The 20,682-nt window shown below is 35.9% G+C and overlaps 1 protein-coding gene across 1 annotated transcript; it reads right to left on the bottom strand.

Moving 5' to 3' along the window:
• Window positions 1-1,088: 1,088 nt before the first annotated feature.
• Window positions 1,089-15,710, bottom strand: LOC146146656 (uncharacterized). Its single transcript, XM_083387417.1, has 6 exons — window positions 15,322-15,710; window positions 11,644-11,758; window positions 10,767-10,882; window positions 8,287-8,407; window positions 1,983-2,117; window positions 1,089-1,366 (listed from the first exon to the last, which is right to left on the bottom strand). The coding sequence occupies exons 1-6, from the start codon at window positions 15,569-15,571 to the stop codon at window positions 1,279-1,281; spliced, it is 825 nt and encodes a 274-aa protein (XP_083243543.1). The 5' UTR covers window positions 15,572-15,710; the 3' UTR covers window positions 1,089-1,278.
• Window positions 15,711-20,682: the final 4,972 nt, after the last annotated feature.

Below are 20,682 nucleotides of genomic sequence, written 5' to 3'. Positions count from 1 at the left end.
TTCCACTTATTAACAATGTACCACACACCTTAACTTAAAACACTTGCTTTGCTTATGAACAAAATGGCTTTGCTGAATTGGGGTAAGCGCTGACAGTTGTGTATTTTTTGCTTCCGGCTTGTAAATACGCACTCGAAAACGATTAAATAAAGCGAGTATATTGATAACACGAGTATATATTGTGGGGCTTAGAAAACAAAAACAATCCTAGAGCTACAGGCTATGCTGAACAAAAATAAAATTAGAAATACTAGTTCTGAAATGAAATAATCTATAGCTGAGCTAGAAAAATAGGTTTTAGTTGAACAACCAAGTTAAAATTTGAAAAAGTAACACGCCGCTCAATTTCTTTCAAATAGTCCTATGAGTTGTCTCATAGGCTTACAGTTGTCTAAGATTCAAGCGCAACTTATTTAAAAACTTTGTGCAACGAGCATGGCGTATTGGAGCCAAAATCCCCGATAAAATATAGCAAATTTCCAACCAGTTGAACACATTCGTAGAACCACTGCTTTAGTATTTATCTCAACAAGGTGACATACATACAATGCCGGAAAAACCGTTTCGACCACAGAAAAACACGAATCGCGTTAAGAAGTTCACATAAATACAAGAGAGAAAGGCGATTTGATCATCGACTGTTGCAAAAAAGTAAATTGACCGGAATATTTCCAGCGTTTTCACACTTTTTCGCAAGAAAAAATCAACGTAAAAACAAAAGGATTTACAAATGAATTTGTGTGGTTTATTTCTTGTATCCAAACGAATCAAAACAATTGTAAGTGCGGATATAGTTTGGTATTTTACATGGGAAAATGAAGTTTCTGCTGTACGTTGATGTAATTGATCAGATTAATAGACACAAAAACTGTCCTATGAATAATTAATTTAAAACTTCATCTAATACTTGTAATGTTCGATTTCTACTTTTATCTCATTAGTTTACAGTACCGTTGAAATACTGTGGTGCATTACAATTTTCTTAAATAAAGATCAAACATAAATCGCCAGTGGTGAAAGCAGCACATAGAATTATCATTCACGATATAACAAGCCTATTCAAAAATATTTCAAGGAAAGGTTTGAGTAAGTGCAATCATAAAGAGTCAAACCCCAATAACAAAATGTAGAACCTTTAATGAAACTTGTGGATGTCATAAAACTAAAGCTGTAGAAGCCAAATCGAGGAAACTAAGTCCACATCGTGCGTATACAAGGGGATGGATACAATGAAGCATAGATTGGAATACTGTGGTTGAAATAAATACATTGCTGGGATTATTTTCTTCCGAGACCCGCGTTTGCAAAGTGCTTTCGGTCCGGAACGTCTGCAGTTACGGCCTGAATATTCACTTTGAACATTGTGCTGCAAATAAAAAAGAACATAGTTTAGGATAACTACTGAAGTAGTGCAGTGGTTCGCTAAGTTGGGAATGTTAAAAAGTTTTGAGAGGTCTGCAGAACACCTTTTAATTTATTGACTGATAAAAACTATATGTATACTATTTCAATTAACAGTTAGGTACCCTGAGTTCGGTATTAGATAAGTTATTCTAATTATTTTAATTTTCTGGTTTTAAAAATCCTCCATTATTTCGACAAAAGGACCCCACAGGTGAAAAAATGTAATTTGAAAAGGAATTGGGGACCCTTAATCTATAACAGTGTTTTTTATACCTTTTTTAATACGGACCCCTAGAAAAAACTAAAGGGGGCCACACGTTTTCTTAATGATGCTAGCAAGGCAAGCTAGAAATTATTTTTATTTAAAAAAAGCTCATTTTTTAATATTTAAATTAGGTCTTCATAGAACGCCTAAACAAGTCCACTTTATACGACTTCGATGTACCCTTCTAGGGGTCCGTGGACCCCAGTTTAAGAAACCCCTGGTATACTTTGCTACGTTAAGTCATGTCACTGGATGTTTCACGTGTTTTCAAGTCATCAACTTAGACACACAATTTATGTGTTTTGGTACTTACAATTCGCAGATGTACTTGAGCTTAGGTGGCGGTCTCGTGGAAATGCTACTTCCGCATCTCTCCTGCCTCCAGTGGGCGCCCTCGTAATCCTTGCTGATCGCCACCCGCTCCACTGCCTGCGGGCCGCCGTTCACGCTGCACACAATACGTGTAAGTTGACGTTCGAGTTTGGATTCGTTTAACATATTTTAGTTAAGGGCTCCTAAACTGTTTTATTTATAAAAACTTTTCACGTTTGAAAGTGGGAAACAGAATATTTCTCTTTGTCGGCTTCCGTACTTATTTATTTAAATCAGGGGTTCTTAAACTTTTATCACCGCAGACCCCCAAAAAATATTTTTGTATCGCTTGGACCCCTGTAGTCAAAGAATTCAAAAGATGACGTTATAAATTGATGTCACAATACAAATGGACTTCATAAATGGGCTGATTCCCCCAAAGGGGTCCATGGACCCCAGTTTAAGAACGCCTGCATTAAAGTAACTTGTATCTCAGTTGAGATTACATTTTCATACCGAAGTCAGATACATTTAATTTAGATTTAAGTCAACGATTTTTGTGTAAAATTTTGTAAGCCAACTCGTGATTTGTAAATACTAAAAAAATTAATAAAAATTAGGATTTTTAGCCCTTTTCAAAACAAACTGAAAGATTTTGTTAATGAACAACATTTAGACTAGAGGCTATATTATTATAAATATATATATATATATTACAGGCGTGTTTACTTGGAACTGTTAATAGTTTATTTGGGAAGCTGGAATATAGGTCACATCATAATAAAACTATAATTAAACAAATGTTTTGAAAATCTTGACATTATCTCAGAATTAAAATCCAAATGTATTTTCAACGCCAAGCGCGAGAAATTACGTGTAAATAAGTCCTACAAAACTAATCCTAACAAACGGTATTACTAAAATCGCTAAGTAAAGTAACCAAAAACCATAGACGCTGTTACCATGCTTTAATCGCATCATAGAATCAAGTCTTGTAAGCGATTTACACCAGTCCGTCACCTTATGCAGGCCGTGTTACTTACAGCCCTTAGGCTATATCGACTCTACGTATCCGTATTTATGCGCTCACAAGCGCTTTGTGTGACGTCACAATGTACGAGAATGCAACTTTATTAATTTGAACGAGATATGTAAAGTGCAAATTCAAGCCAACACACAATTAGCTGAATATTGCCCGAAATTGTCAAGTTCCTAAAAGTTTATTGTATTCAACTTTGATACGAGATTAAGTTTAGACAGAACTTGTAATTGAAATACTGGCATTAACAAAATAATTATGTGTAAATAATATCTTCCACAGAGAACCAAAAAACTAAGTAATTTCCAGTGGAAGAGTAAACACAGATAAATGAAAAGGCTGCCTAACCGCTATGAATTCGTAGAAATATATATATATATGGTATATATATGGTATATATTAATAACGATTATAGTTATCTGTTAATCGGCAACCCCCACACGTTGCCTTATATTACCTGAAAATTACAATTACTCCACCCATAAGTTAGGTGTGGCGAAACCTTCTTTACAACTGAAATCCAACGCCGAATTTTATTAAAAAACGCTAATTAGGTTTCCCCTGATAAAGGTCCTGAGTGCGCACTGTACAATTAGTTTGTGTAGTTGTGTAATGCACGATATACTTTGAAGATGACGATATCTACGCACGCGGGTCGTAATTTATTTAATAGAGTCAAGTGCATTGTACGGCCCACTCATAGTCAATCATAGTCACTTATATACATGGGGTATTGAAGCACCAGCTCTTAAATCAAGCCTTTTAAAAGACCAATAAACTACGTAAATGGCCACCCACTTCTTAGAAACAAGGCTAATTGCTTTGGCATCCAGACTTCATACACAGTTCCGAGAACAGCTATTAGCAGCAAGCTGTTGTCTACAAAAAACTGTTGTCTATAAAACTGTTGTCTATATCTTGATCGTAAAGTTGTTTTACAACGGTCTGGCCTGTATTTTTAGTGCGTGTCGCCCTTTCAATTGCGTAAATTAAACCTAAAAATACATTTGTAATACATGTTGGAAGTTTCGAGACCACGAGTTGGTGAATTCGATTTGGTCGGTTGGTTAAATTAAAACTTTTTTTAACGTGGACCCCCCAAAAATAAAAAAATAAGGCTTTCATGTACGGAACCCTTGGTAATTACGCAAGAATTGTAAAAACTAGGGCTGTTTGATACTAAGTATTATTTCTTTCCGAAAAAATGTCAATTACTTGATCAAAAGTACAACAACTCGAACTGATATCAAGCCATATCGTCGTTACGTGAGATCAAATCAAAATAAAATTAAAGTAAATGTAGAGACATGCCAATAAAACCCACGAGGTTGAGCCATTATTTGCTTATATTGTGGTAAAGTTTAGATATCTATTTCCCAACTTTTCTTACAAATTAATCTTCCGTAGAAAATGCTAAATCAAATCGCAGTAAATTAAAGAAATAATTACATCATTTTAATTTTGTATTGGTGCCGATACTACCAGTATCGGACGAATACGAATACCAACCAAGGTATCGGGTATCGCCGCCAAACCGATAGTATCGGAAAACCCGAAAAAAGGACAAAAACAAGTTCAATCATACTGAAACTAATTAGTCACGAAGGATCGCTAATTTCAACGAGTTTTAAGTACTTGCTAACGAACTTAGCCAAGGGCCACGAGGATTTAAATCCGGCCTAAGTGCTGCTGTTTGAAGCTTAAATCAAAGGCCGATGCCTGCAGCTCCTTATTTGGAAAGAGGGCCTTGCAAACAGTGCTTGGTGCGGTCGACTCCGATCCGGGATGAAAGATTACCAAGCAACACAGAACCAAGTTATAGGCGAACGACCGGCCATAATGCGCCTCTTGTTTTGGGACTAAACATCGTATAAGCATGAATTCACATTTGACATTTCGCCGTTTGCTTTAGGCCTACAGAGAAAGGTTTAGGTTTACCAAGAACGCTCTAAATCTGCTTTACACAACAAACAACTTTCTTTTGTTTAACGACTTAACAACGATTTGCAAAGGGAAAGCGAATTTGCTTCTAAACTAAGAAAATATCGTTTTTTTTTTCTAAACCTCATTTTTTTAAGTCATGAAATATATAATCTATGGGTCCGAATTTCTAGTAAGTTTTAAACAATACAAGTTAATTTGTCTCATAGTCGCTTTTAAGAAGAAATACAAGGCATAAGATCAAGCAAAGGGCCTTAACATACAACGCTATTAAAGATCTATATTTGATAATGTCAGTAAAACACCTAGGCGTTTAAATGTTGATAATCAGATTTTCCAAACAGAGAGGTTTGAACGGGTAAATTTAGCCAACGCTTTTTTTTCGGTTTTTAAATTATTAAAAACACGCCAGCGGTTACAGATGCCTTTTCTTCCCAATATATAGGGCTTATAGTAGATTATAAACAATCAAACATAAAAAGCAAATACCGATTATTCTCTGGAATACCGGATCTTAGTTTAATCGCTATTTCCGTATTGGAGACGCTAAACTTGAGAGTATGGGCAATGCAAAAATGTAACGTGCGTTTAGTTAACTTCTCATAAGACATTAGATATGTTTTTTGCGCAGAAAGTCTGACAAAATACGTTGTTAACAATAACCTGTTCAATTAATCAAAACCTTGTCTTCGCAAGATGGTGTTTTTATTTTTGACTTTTTCCATATTGCTAATGAAACGTCTGCCATGTTTAACGAAAAACACTTTAATGTATAGCACTTTAATGAGTCACCAAACTTTTCTAACAAAGACCTGGAGATCTGTAAGACCTGACTATCGCGGGCCGGATAACTGTTAGCATTTACGATCGCGGGCCGGACAAAAAAATTGTCCAACTTTATTAACTTAAATATTGTTATACGAAGAAAATGTCAATAACTATATACAATAAAAACTGTGTTAGGCCTTATTGAATTTTCGTTCAGTTAAATTTTATTAAAATTTAGTCTTGAACTGCATTCGACAGCATTTTCACCTGTATGGATCAAGCCCGTGGGCGGCAGTTTTGTCTTGATGTAGGCAAACCAAAAATGTCTGGTGTTTTTAGTTAAATTCTCGCAAGACATCAACGTTAGATATATTTTGTCGAATCATTTGCGTAGGTAGAAATGTTGGAGCAAAGCCAGTGAAACACTTATGGTTTAAAAAGTTCGTAAATCGTGATAGAATCTCATCTACGAATAGAACCGCGATAAGCATCTGTTAACGAACATGGCGAATTGAAGGACCGCACATCTTTACAAATTTGCAAAGCGTAATTTTTTTCAAGATCTAGCGCTCTGTTTTTTTTATCAGGGGTAACAAAACCCTTTTTAAAGAAAAACGGCGAGTTAGAATTAACCCATTAAATCCACCTAATTAGATTCTAACCATGTTTTATTTAAAACTTAATGTAAAAATGCAATTTTTACACATAAAATCTTCTTTATAAATTCGCTTGTAATGAAACTTGAATCATGAAATCGTAAGTGATTCCCTTAGTATTAATACATTTGTGGAACCTGTCATTTCAGGACCCTGCAGTCCTGAGTTCAATTTAAAGTTAGATGAAATCGAACCCTTCAAGATTATGGCGGTACATTATCACCAGTGTAGCGCGTGTATATTTTATCGCCAATTCGTATCTGCATTAGCCATAGAAAGCGCGTTGGCGACTTTGTATTGTCTACAAAGTTCACTTAACCACCGGTTGAACAGGTTATTAGATTTAGTTGCGCAACCAAGTTTACTGTATCTATTTGTGAGGCATGCAAAGTCGCCCAAGGGTTGAAAATAACCCTAAAATCACATTCGCGCGAAATTTCCGCTTGCGTTTCAACTTTGCGGCTGCTTAAAACGATTTGATGACGCCAAGGCGTGACGTAGCATATTTTAAGGAGTACAAAATCTGGAATATATCAGTATAAATGAGGCAATCTAATTTTATAAAAGTGTCATTATTTGCGAAACATGCCGTACGGAATTTTCAAACAAAATACTCATAGTGAAATCACAAAAAAGAAAAAAAGGAGATAAAAATGTGCGAGACGCGTTCAAAATCCGATTGATTTTACTTTGCGCCCTGTTGGCTTTGTGTGTTAGTCCCTGACGAAGGCTTGCCGTATAGTAAGCCGAAACGTTGGTTGAAGAAATATATGCCAGAGGAGCCTATTTCAAAACATGTGCACACATATAATTATACAGTGGCTTTCGGTGTACTAAAATACTCATACTTTAGCTTTAGCCTCACTGTGGGAATTTTGTGGATTATACAAATTGGTGTCGTTATCGTTGGACAGAAGGGTTGATCACAGTATACACATTGTGTTATGCATGTTTTAATTTAGCTTTATTTAGCTTTAAATAAAGAAAATACGCCAAACTCGTTTTAAAGTTAAGCCAATTGTCGAACCACATTTTTCCATGTACGTCATAAGTTCCAAATTAACACTTGAACGGGACATTTAAGCGTTTCAACGTGACGTAATCATATCTTGCTTACAACGTCGAGGTCGCACAAATCCAGTTGTTTGTTTACAAAAGTCGCCGACACCCAAATAAGAGGCTTCGTGTCATTTTCACACAAAAGTTAAATTCGAATCGCGCTGTTAGAATTCCAGACTAATTGGCACCGCAGGTTCGGCTCCTTTTCTCACTTGAAAGGCGATTGAAATACGGCGATCGGTCAAGTTTTAGAAATTCCTACGCTTGGTCAGCACTTATGCGCGTGGCCATTTTCATAGAAATCGTAAGCGATTTCGGGTTATCTCATTGGATTAAAGCTGATCTCAAGTATTACAAGGCGTGAGTCGTTGTCCCAAAGGAGAATTATATGTTGTTCTGCTGTGATATTTGTCCAAATTAAAGCAACCAGGCCTTGTTTTTATAGGTTGCTAGTAGCAAATTCATAAAGTTTTGCCGTTAAAATCTGTTGATTTGGATGAATTAGAGATAAAGTTACAAGTTTTGTTCGAAAAAAAAAATGGGTACAGATACCTTTCGCAGGTTCATTGCTTGTTTTTGTAAAAAGGTAACGTTAAAATCACAGGATTTCGTTACAAATTAATTCCCACCTCTTCGCTAAAACATATTTTTTTTGCTGCTTCTAATACACCTTACTAGCGACTTTCGCACGATTTTGTTCTTAAGGTTACTGGTGGTGATTAAAAAACGTTATTTTTTGTAAAAAAGTAACGTTAAAATCACAGGCTTATACGTTCCAAATTATCCCCCCACCTCTTTGCTAAAACATATTTTTTGCTGCTTTCAATACAGTCGGTAGGTACCTTAGGAGCGACTTTCGCACAATGTTGTTCTTAAGGTTACTGGTGATTGTGTAACTTGCAGCCGACCCGTCCTCCCATGTCCACAGGGGGCGCCCTTTGTCCGTGCTGTTGTATGACAAACCTGTGAAACAATATTACGTTTTTAGGCCTATCTTCAATCTCTAAGCGGGAATTAAAAAAGGTTATAAATTTGATAAATTAAAAATAAGCTTTTTTAAGAGAAAATTAATAAAGGTAATAAGGCTTAAAATAGAAATAAGGCCGGTGGCAAAATTAAAAATCAAAATTTCAATAATGTAGCCTATTTTAGTATGTGCGTATAGTTTGTATAGGGACAACCTTATACATCCTGAAAACATAGAAAAATGCAGGTTTCAGAAGTCAAAACGTTACTATAACATCGATTGCCTAATATTCCACGAAGTAAAATTTTAAAAGGGCTCAGTCTAGCGGTTCTCAACCAGTGGGCCATGGCTCACTAGTGGGCCATGGAAACTTTTTAGGTGGGCCACAGACGAATTTAAAACAGCTAGTTTTATTGAAGAATTAATTTTCATTCGTGTCACTATACTTAATTTACAGGAATAGTGGCTTGAGGAGGAATTCAGAAGGAATGTAAACTTATTGTTCAGTAGCAAACCTCACTAATGCACGGTTGAATATATAATCTGTTTTGATATATGCTCCGCTATTTTCGTTCTAAACCTTTTTTATAGTTTGTTCTTTCATAAAAACTTATTGGGCCACAGAATTATTGTGCAACAAAAACGGGCCACAAAAGAAAAAGATTTAGAACCACTGGCTTAGGCAAAATATTATGGCTGAAACAAGGAAACTAAAACTATACGAAGTAGATACTCAAACGTTTGAAGTCAGAAATAGATTCTTAATTTTTGGGTGTGAGGTTGTAGTTGATGCGACCAAGCCTCGACTTGATTTAATGAGATGTTTGCATGTAAACGGTGCTTGGAAGTTACACTTAAGGCGCGATTCAAAAGTGCTTATCTTGGCAAAAGGCCGAATACAGAAATAATGTGCGCACAAACGTAAGTTTTTATGGTAAAGTCAAAAACCAGCAACTGGCATCTTACTTTTTTTAGGACCTAACTTAGCAAAATCCTTTTACAATTTTTTTGTTATATATTGCCTTATATTTAGGAGAGAAAGCAGAATAATTTTTGCACCGAAACGTATGAAAATTTCAGAGATGACGTCACAAATTTGCGTCATAACTGAACGTCCAAAATAAAAAAAAAATTTAGGAAACCTAGTGTTAGGGTTAACGTCCGATGTAGTGCACACATATACAACTGAAATTTTGGTCTAAATACATTCCAGAAGACTTCGGGGCATTTTGGTTAACCAGTGTTAAAATCCCCTGTTTCAAGTAATCAAAGCGATGTTTTTTTCTCTTTGCTGCTTTTTTTATATTGTTAATGAAACGTTTCTCCCGTTTAACAAAGGTAGTTATCTGATCAGTCCAACTATACACTGATTCGCTTGTGGTATTTCCACACGTGAGATATACACGCACGTCACGCAGGTGGTGGTTTGCCGATCACGCGTTCTTCACGTGATAAAGCATAATCGACAAATGATCGACTCGTTTCCAGTTCACACTTGGTATTTTACGTCTGTGTAGCACATTTTCAACTCGATAAACTAAAAAGGACTTAAAACAGGCTTAATTTGCTTTAAGCTTTTAGTTTGGCATTTAGGTTGGGAGTTCAGTTTACTGCCTATTTTCAAACAATTGTTGTCAACTCTGTCAAAAAATTCTAATCTTGAAGATTGGCGAAAATTGATTATCGGTTAAACATCTTTTCAATGAAACAAAGGAAATTCTTGTGCGACGCCACCATTTAAACTGCTACAATACGGCATGTGTAGATTACATATAAATTGACGAAAATATTTAATAAGGCAATTAAAATTACTTGCTGTCATTCAGACAAATAAGAGACTGAATCAAGTTGTCATTTAGCGTAAAAGTATTATACATTCACATCAATCCCAATAATGTCGAACAAAGTTTTAGGTACTTTCCACATTACACTACAATTTAAATCACAGATATAACAAAAAAGACACAGATATTATAAAAAATTGGGACAATTATCGATACAACCAACTGGCATACCGGACATGCCATAATATAACACATTCAATTTGCTATAGGATCGGATACTGACTTAAACCTGGAAATCTGCTGACATATTTTCATGACAAATTGGATTAAAATCTTTGACAAATTTTGACCTGATGAAGCAAGTTTGTGAGAAAGCTTGTCTTGATTTGATACGATTGTCGTTAAAGATTGCCACCTGATTTCCAGATTCGGAATAAAAAAAAATACGGCTACAGCAACACAGATTAATACTATTCTGAAATACACGAATAACGACACCGCAAAATTGGCATATTGAATATCCAATATTACCGTATAACCTAAGTTTTAAAAAGAGCACAAAAGTGCTTACCGATCCAGTAAAAGTCCTTGTCGGTCGGATCCAGCTCCCGAATGTAATCGGCCAGTTTAGTGAGACCCTTGTCGTCTTTCGCTATAGCGAGTCGGGAGCTTGAATCTCTCGCACAACTGAAAAGAGACAAATTAATTTGGTTAAACGTTTTATATGGCGCAGAAAAACAAAATGTATGTGTATGGGTTTTCATAAAAAATAGGTTTTAAACTTTTCTCCATTGTGACATCCAAAAATTTAAGAGAACTTAAAATGGGTTTAAATTGCTTTCAGAATTTTATTTGGCATTTAGCTTGAGTTTGCGGTTTATTGGCCATTTTTAACAATTGTTGTAATTAGACAAAAGTTTCTAATTCCTATGAAAGATGAAAATTGTATTTTCGCCTAATCCGCTTATGACGAAATTGTTACGCCAGTTAAATTCTCCCCATGATATCAAAATATGCTTTGACACAATCACAAATATAGGCTCATCAAATGAGTTTGTATGAAACGTAAAACACTAAAAAAGACATTTTACCTGTAATGAATGCGTCTTTAGTCATAAAAATCATTCTGTATATCAGATCTACAGGTTCACGTGTAAAAAAAGGCAAACGAAATGGCAAAAAAATATTTTCGTTTCTTTTATATTTAAAAGCCTTGCTAAAATTCACAGAATCTATCTTTTTAGCAACCAATTATACTCTTTTATAAACAAATTATCGTAAATTAAATGCGCCATTATTTACTATATTCGCTCTGTATGAAAATGCATAAAATCTTAAAATAAGAGCGCCTGCAAAAGTAAAAGGAAATTGTAAAAGTTCATTTTATTCTCACCCTTTCATTTAATTCACGACAGCTGACACAAAAAACAACAACAAAAAGCGCTTACATTTCAACGGCCTGGTTGCAATCGACCTTATCCTCGGAAATCTTGAGGCAGCTGTTTCCATCCCTCGTTTTAAAGTAACCTTTAGGGCACCTGCATTCCGGGGTCTTTGTGCAATCTATGCAAGGAGAAGGTCGTTAGCAATAAGATACGCTGACCAGGCGGTAACGTTACACCTATACGCCGATACAACTAAAACCCTAGAACAGGGTGTCTTAACCAGAGTACCTTTACCCAAACGTATCCGCTATCGGTATAGTCCCTATAAATAAATTAGAACAGGGGTTCCCAACCGTTTTGCGACCTCGTACCACTAGGACGCACTGTACTGCCACGCGTACCACTTCTCGCAAAACAACTAATTTGGTCGAATCGTATTTTATTCAGAAGAATAATTTTGTCCTATTTTTAGCTTACAACTAGCATTATTCTAATGCTATATGTAGCTGAAGCTACAAAACAGTAGATGATATTTATCAAGAGCAATGAAAATATATTTATTTCTAAATTTGACATAATTAACACCCACTGTCCCACAGCGTTGTACGGGGTTTGTAACAACTATGCACAATTGACATGACCTGTATTTTGAAAATCGTATTGTTACGAAACAACAGAAATAGTTAACAAAACCAGATAAACAAAGTATAAAGTTGTAAATCCATTTTTTTTTGGAAATTACTCCAGCGGTTTTTCAGATTTTGGACTTGCAACTTTTTTTTTTGGAAATTTTTGGACGCGAGAAAAATCCAAGGTTTGTGTTGAAACTTTAAATCCGATGGAATAGGCCTGAGATTGTATTCCGACCTCTACATAAACATCACGGTCACTCCTACAGAGGTATGTAAGTTGGCGTTGCAATAAAAACGAAGCCAAATTGCTTCGAAATAATGAGCTAAATTCCGATGCAAACGAGCTTGTTACAGAAGATTGCATTCCTGGTCTATTTTAGAAGGGCGTGCTTTAGTTTAAGGGCGGGAGTCTAAACTTCAGAAACGCAGCTTTGTTTTGTTTAAATGCATTTTTTATATAGCGAAAAAAAAATCGATCATTTTTTTCTTTGGAAGCAAACTTGTAAAATAAATAAAGCGTTAAAAATTGTTTCGATAAGCTTTTTTTTACCTATTTTTGTTATTTAGTGTAAAAAAATATTTTGTCGCCTTACCCTTTACCGTATTTTCGCTGCTTTTTTGTTGCAGACCTATTTCATGGCGTCACGTTGTTACTATGTCCACAAAATTACGTTACATTTTCTACTGCAGAATCAACATAACAGATTTAAAAAACTTGGACATCGTAGTGGTATTTATTTGGGTACAGTATTACCGAAAAACGAAGTCGACCAATCAAAGTAAAAAAAACGCTCGCTTTCAAAAGGTCGCTTAAACTGACCGGCGGCGCCTAAATCAAAACCGGCAATTCCGGTTTGTCACCGTGCACACCTACGCCACGCTGCCGGTACCTTATGTACCAGCCTTATGTACAGCGCATCTGCATGGTCGCAGCGACTGATACAGCATTGTGCAAACCTCACGCCAAATTGCAATCGCCCGGCATGTTGTATACCAGGTATTCTTAAATTAGGGTCCGTGGGTCCCTTCGTAGGCAACTTGGACTGCTTTTGCGGGGTCCATAAAAGCCTAATTGAAATCTTGGTGTATAATTCTAAATATAGAATGAATAATTCAAAATAAAGCTTGGCGCCTTCTTTTCTGTTTCTCATTTGTCGGACCAAAAACAGCATGGTTCTTTTAGACTACTTGTTTTTAACGTCAATTTATAGTGTCATATCTAACAATTTCTTGATAACCATGGTCCACGCGAAGCCAAAATAATTTTTAGGAGGTCCTTACGTAAAAAAATGAAAGATCCCCTGTTTTATACCGAAGATATGTGCTGTTGAATATCGCGTTTAGACTGCTACAGCATTGTGAAAGCCAAATTGCAATCGCTTGACTTGTTGTATACCAAAGATATACGCTATACAGAATATCGCGTTTCGACAGAAGAGCCTATCTGCAGATTAAAGCCCACTTTTACCGCACCGAAATGACTGAATACCAAGACGCGGTCAATTGGGGAAATTGGCCACGATTTGAACAAGATATTCGATCGTGTAACACAGCCCGGGATGTCGTTTGATGTTTTTGTTTCAACAAATTACGACGCCACACGGCAATCATAGTTATTGCTGTGTTACCCATACATACAATGCGTGCAATAGATTTATAAACTTTGATTGTACTGCATTCTGCTGGTGACGTGTTTTTTATTCCGAGTGTGGCAAACCAATTATTAAATTATTTATTTATGTTTTGAACATAAAACAACATAAATTTATGAAATATTTTTCGGGCTTATTTCTAACCACAACCTGTATTTTGAAGTTTATGCAGCTCTTGTAAAAGTCAAAAAATTTGATGCAACAGTAAATATTACTTGCAAAGCCATCTAACAGCAGTAACTAGGTCGTAAAAAAGCATTACCTGCATTTTGTTACAAATAAAGCTACATTGTTTTATCACGTAAGCACTATTTTTCGTTAAAATTCTAACAATTCATCTTCAAACAAAATTTTCAAGATCACCAGCATTGAATTCTCGATTGTGAGACAAAGGATAACCGCGAATTAAGATTCAGCACTTGAGGCGTGTATTGTGGGATATAATTAAAGTAGAGAGGCAAGAAGTAATTGCACGGCGGCCAATATACGACAGGCGCTACTTAAATCGTGTCCGCTGCCATTATAATGACTACGTACTCAAAGAAACCGGTTTGACTCTATACGCCGTCGTCGAATTTCGGTGCAATTTTCATCTTTACTGAGACGCAAATCGCTGTCGACTATGTTTATATTGGCTCGTTATATTGGCTGTCTTCGCATTTTCTGACGCGTGATTTGGTTCAAAGGGGTGTTTGGCCTTATGTACGTTGGAAAGAAGTTGTCTATTTATCTGCAGTGGCCGAATTGGCGGGTCGTAAAGACTCAAAGTAAAAAAAGTTTCGGTTCGGGCACTTCTTGACAACTTTTAACAGGCACTTAGGTCTTATCATTAATATCAAGCTCAAAACTGTCTTTCTGCCCAACAGTTTTGAATAATGGAATCTTCTTACCGTGCAATAAGATCCATCATATTGTAAATATTTTTATAGAAACGGTCTTCTGTATGGGCTTTCGAATTTCTCCTTTACAGGAAAACTTGCAGATAAAGAGGTAATAAAACGTTCCGAAAATTTAACATCTTATGGCAAGCAACATATAGCTAAACTATGACGTAGATAATGCTGATTGTTCCTTTGGAACGTTCAAACAGTGACACTCAAATGTGTGCAGGTATTAAATTTCAAACCTACATTTTTCTAGGATTTGAAACTTATTTAAACAGGTGCGGTTTAAAGGTTTATATTGTAATAAAAAAAAACATTCTGGTCGATTTCGTTGTCAAAATCAAAACTTCAATAGGACGACGAATTAGCGTTAAAACTTAAACTTGGGCTTCTTTACTCGATTTTATTTTAAAAAATAACTCACTGTAGGCGATTTCAGTCACGTTTCCCACAACCAGGTCGAAAGTGGGTCTGGGATATCGAGTTATTTTTAAGCTGTTCTATTAAAAGGTCAACAATGGAACGTATAGATTGGTATGTTTTTATACTCGATTTAAAACAAAAAATACTCACTGTAGGCGATTTCTGTCACGTTTCCGACCACCAGGTCGAAACTGAGCGGGTCTCGGGTAGTTAGTCGCTGAGTGTAATCGCGCAGTACCCGCCGTATGTCCGCCAGTGCGCCCGGAGCACATTTGCAAAGCGACAACCACGTCTTTTCCTTGCCCCGTCGTAACTCCCGCTCCTCGCGCGCCACAGCGCCACCTGGTGACAGAAAGAAGAGCAAGGCGACCAGCAAAAGTCCTCTTCCGATGATGTTCATTTTTTTGTTGGTCGGGGAACTATTGATGACAGGGTTGATCTTTTTGTGTTGATTTTAAGTTGGTTAAGTTACTAATTGCAGGTAAAGTTAATTTTGTGGTTTGTAAAGGTTGACACTATTTTTTCATTGTCGTAAGAACTTTAACCTGTAAAGTACAAAACCAACTTGTTAGTACACAGAAAAACCATCGGAGACCTGTTGAACACATATATGTGTGTATCTTTTATTGAACCCACTTTTAGCTTTCTTCTTGAAAACACGAAAACAGTTACAGACGATTGGAACGATTTTCATTTTTCTTTTAACTTTGATTGCTTTTTGCGGAAAAGCTTTATTTTAATTTCACAGTTTCAATATTCAAAACAATTGGTCGACTAAATTGATTTTCGCATTTTTTGTTATTTGGTTTAGTTGCGGTTAAGTTGACTTTATTTTTCAATGTATGTTACGGTTTTATCGTCGTGAAATACTCGACCTGGCAATAAACACAGAACAAACGTTCGAATTGGTTGGCTAATGTTTTTGCTCCATTTCACAGTTTAGTTGCAAACGACGTAGGCTAAGTAAACTGATTTTTGGTGCGACCAAAAAACACAAAAATAGGTTTCCAGACAAAGGCAGTTAGTCACAAGGGTATTTTTTAGCTTGCCGAATGCGTAATTTCATTACCCGTATCACGGTTGGGATCTTTCGTTGGCAAGTGGTTAACTTAAAACGGCGGAAAGCACCAACAATTTCGCTACAACAATATACAACGAAAAATCACGGCCAGACGACCGAGAACCGAATTTGAACAAGTTTTTAAACTTCACTAAGCAAAATGATCTCAAGCAAAATTAAGGTCTAGTACGACTGCTTCTATACTTGCATTACAAGATTGAGTTTATCTGTACTTATTTTTGCTACAACGGCTTAGAAAACAAGAAATCCACTTTATAGAAAACATTTCAATACAAATATTTAAAACCAAACTTTCAACCATTATACCGATGTATATATTCTGAACACCTAAAAACTGTATTATTTTCAAGAAAAAAAAACACAATAACAAATCCAACATTTATAAAACTGGAGACATTTATAACCAAACAAAAATAAACACGCACAAACACACAGGCACGCGCGGATAATGCTCTTAATTACTTCACTCCCAGGCAGGGCGTGTTTTTTTAAGAGGGGAGGGGGGCTTACAGCGCATAGCGGCAGTTTTCTTTTAATGACGTAGAATTGATTGGACGCGCAAGGCGTCGCGATGACGATAAAAAACAGCAATAAAACTCACACTAACTGCTGTAACTTTGTGACGCGTGCGTATAGTTTAAAGTTACAAAAACAATCTATCTATTGATTTGTGTAAATATTATAAATTTGACCTGATGAAGCACGGTTGTGCGAAAGCTTGTTGATAACTCACTATACAGTGGCACCTGATTCCTCTATTTAGAATTAGACAAATTCGACCATTTACAAAGAAAAACAAACAAATATTTATCGATTTGTGAAAATAATACACCTTTTATTGTACACGTATGCTTATCTGTAAAATAGCTTTTTGAAGTTATAATGACCAATGGTTAAATGTCTAGCTTTTACGAAGCCATGGTATATTTCGTCAAACATTATTGTTTGTTTTAAGTACTATGTCCAGGATTCAACATTATCATGTCCTTTTTTTTATGTATCACAAGATTTATTTTAAGTCATTTTAGAACATTCATCAGGAAATTCAGTCATGTTTTTACAAAATTTGTTATTAAAAAAGTTTGATTAAAAAATCTTTGTCGTGTAATTTTGACATAAAAGCGTTCGAACGAGTCAATAAAATCAAAAGCATTGAAAAGCACAAAAAAAATGTTCCAGTCGAACTGTCACTCTGAAATTGCTGAGTTACCCTTCCTTGGAAAATATCAACGTTGTTTTTTAATTAAAAACGTTATTTTTGTTTGAAACGAGCCCTTATAATTAGTCGCAGCTTGTAAAAAAATAAAGTTCAGGGTAATTACGGCGACTTTACAAGGCCAGCATTATTGGCCGAACACGTAAAGGAAATGCAACGGACAAGGTCGTAACTCAAGCAACAGAAATCGGCGACCAGGGTTTATTAGTTTTCCGGAAACAACGATATTTATGGCGGCCATATAAGTATAGGTGACATTGGGCAGCAGTCCGCTTCTTGTTTAGAGCCCTCGACTTAATCTGTCCCCAGGTCTGTCTCATTCAAGCACTTTTAAACGTGGATGCTTGGATTGGCCATATTGTATGGTTTAATAGAATGTGCCATATAAGTGTTGTACAGGCTTCAATGACTTGACTTAAGTCACTGCTTTCAGATGATTTGACTTCACTTTAGTATTTTGGCCAAAATTACTTGACTTGGACTTAAAAAAAACTTGTTTACAACACTTTGCCGTGTAACTGTTGACTTTTTGTATGTCTGCGCCCTGATTTAAAGTAATGAAATTCTGTAAACAAGCTCTTTTTTGTTCAGAGGCTTTACAAACTTGTGGGTTCGCGTCGTAATAAATGATTTCACTTATAAATTTGTTAAGTAATACAAGGTTACCACACAATTTTGTAAAAATATGTAAGACAATCAAAAACTTTTCAAAAACTATTTTTTTCATATAGGTTGTTGCGGACTTTACACCAAGTGGTCCAGCTTCGTACCAGGCCACCAAAAAGTGCTACTTGTGCGTACACTTATATCACGCGAATACAAGATTGCCAGCTCGTATGTCAAGATGCACAACGAGTTCCGGAATATCACGAATATTTTTTCATAGTTTTCAAAAACCCTAAATTGAAGGGCTCGACGTTTTCCAATATAGTTCAAATGCTATGGTCGACAAAATAACGCAAGTTGGTTTTACCAAAATGCTTTCTAAACATATAATTTAAGCTGGACTTAAAATCAATCCAAAGACTATTGATATACTTTTGTAAAAACATACTGATTTTTAAAAGACTTTAATTCACTGTAGTCTTTGAAAATAATCTTAAACCAATTTTAAAGGCTTTTCAAAGACAACCATGTATAGGCACAGAACGAAAAATCATCCACGCCATCATTTCTACGTGTGGATACCGTAACTAATTTTAATTCCTACCTTGCAATTGGGTCGCCAGCGAAACTTCCCAGGCAAAATTCTCACATATATGGCGTACCGGCAAAGCGAGTATAGGGCCTACGACAACGCGCACACTTTGTTTACAATAGTGCTTCTAATAGAAGTCATTGTCCTTAACTGTCTGTGGGAATCTCAAGGCCAAACGAAACCAGTTTCGCTGTGACCGCTGGTAAGTTTACGTCGCTGAAGGCAGGTTTATAAACAAAACATCGACAAAGCAAAGGCCGTGTGACCTCTTTATCACCGCGAACCGGTTTCAAAGCAAAAACAATAAATAGGACTGTGGCTGTTACAACTAAGTGTAACAATGTAAATTAAATATAATAATAAACCAACATTATGTCAACAACTTGAAATAAGTTAAACTTCAACGCTTTGGCTAAGTTTAGTTCGCATGAATAATTTTATTTAGGCGAAATGTCTCTAATTTTAGGTAGCAAAAAACTAAAATATTGGGCAACATTGTCATGCTTTTTAAATATCCAAACATGGTGCACCACACTTTAAATATGATGCTTACTACTGACTTCATTTCAAACACTTCTATATCTCCAGAAAACTTCCTTTGATATAATCCACTGAAAGGCTTTCCGTGTCTTTAAAAATTTAATTTTAACAAACTAATGTTCTTGCACGCAACTTGACAAACTGGTTTTCATTTCAATGGTTGTTTAGCCTAAACAGCTGCATGCTCAGAACAAATTAAGCCGACGGCACAAGTGTTAAATTGGATGCGTTTTGTTTGTTGTAATTACAGTAAAACGGTAATTTCGCGCGAGACGGGCTGATTGTTATAAAACGGGCGACCGTTACGTCACAAACTCGCATTGATCTTGCGCAACAATTAACGCAAGTTTAAACTTGACAGCAGCAACATATAAGGCGGTGTTGTAGGCCTACTGCAGGTTCAAGTATTTTAAACTGTTGTAATTATGATGGATCTATTTAACTTCAATTTTTAACCATCAACAATTTAGTCAAATTATTGTTTTCTAAATTATATTTTTAAAGCTAGGTAAACTGCGGTAAAACACAAAAGTCACACGGATAAGTACTGATAAATAAGTTGGATTTGGACCATTTATATTGTGGAATAACTGAAGATAACGCAGTTAAAATCATTAACCTTTATCGGCACAAAATAACAGTGTTTCTCAATACTAACCTAAGCCAACCACTGTCAATTTAAAACGTACAGCAAAAAAATTACTCTCATAGCTGAAGCCGTCGACATTTTGTATCTATTTTATTAATTTGCACTTAATTTTCGTTTCAAATTACAAACAGTTAAGCCTCTGGTAAGTAATATGCTTGTTAGTAAAAAAAAATCAATAACCGAAATCATTATAACTCGAGTGAATGAAAACAACGAGTTTATTCTTTATTAAATAACAAGTTTTTCACTTGACTTCTATAAAGATTTTTTAATGGCCTAACGTTGCTACGAACTTATTGACCTCTTCTTCTAACTCAAAAACAAGCTTACAGCGAACTACCATCATTTTTTTGTCAAAAACAACAAAACGAAACCTATGCAAGATTGTCAAGTAGAATTCTTCCGACTGATTTCAAGTTTTCAACTCCAGCTTTCAAACCTGCCCATTGTTGTCGAATAATCTCACTTCTTCGCAGTCGAAAAATGTCTAATCGTTTTCAATCCTCTATAAAACGTACGTCAAACGGATTAGAGACTTCGTTTTAAGTGCGAAAAAGGTTGAAGGCTACGATTAGGCAGGCTGCGATTTAAGCTATGGCCAGACAAAGTCATGACTAGTTCGACCTGTACGCGGCTACGCCTGTTAGCTAGGTATTTGCCTCGGGGCTACATTTATAACTCCGTGGCTCTCTCAGTCATTAACCAAACATATTTCGTCATCACACAGTAATTGGCGAGTTGGCCAACATAGGATGAAAGTGGCAATTAGCTTACTTAACTAAGGGTATACGGGTCAAGGCTAGACCATTATTAAACAACCAACATGT

This window comes from Ascidiella aspersa, chromosome 4, assembly GCF_963924565.1.
Source record: "Ascidiella aspersa chromosome 4, kaAscAspe10.2, whole genome shotgun sequence".
Classification (NCBI taxonomy): Eukaryota; Metazoa; Chordata; class Ascidiacea; order Phlebobranchia; family Ascidiidae; genus Ascidiella; species Ascidiella aspersa.
This window is presented reverse-complemented; position numbering and strand designations above follow the sequence as displayed.

Bases quoted from the DNA above. Each gene is read 5' to 3' on its own strand.
- LOC146146656 (XM_083387417.1), bottom strand. From the start codon at position 15,571: ATGAACATCATCGGAAGAGGACTTTTGCTGGTCGCCTTGCTCTTCTTT. The intron at 8,408-10,766 runs GTAAGCACTTTT...ATTGTTTCACAG, and splicing joins CAAGGACTTTTACTGGATCG to GTTTGTCATACAACAGCACG. The intron at 2,118-8,286 runs GTACCTACCGAC...TATTGTGTGCAG, and splicing joins GTGCGAAAGTCGCTCCTAAG to CGTGAACGGCGGCCCGCAGG.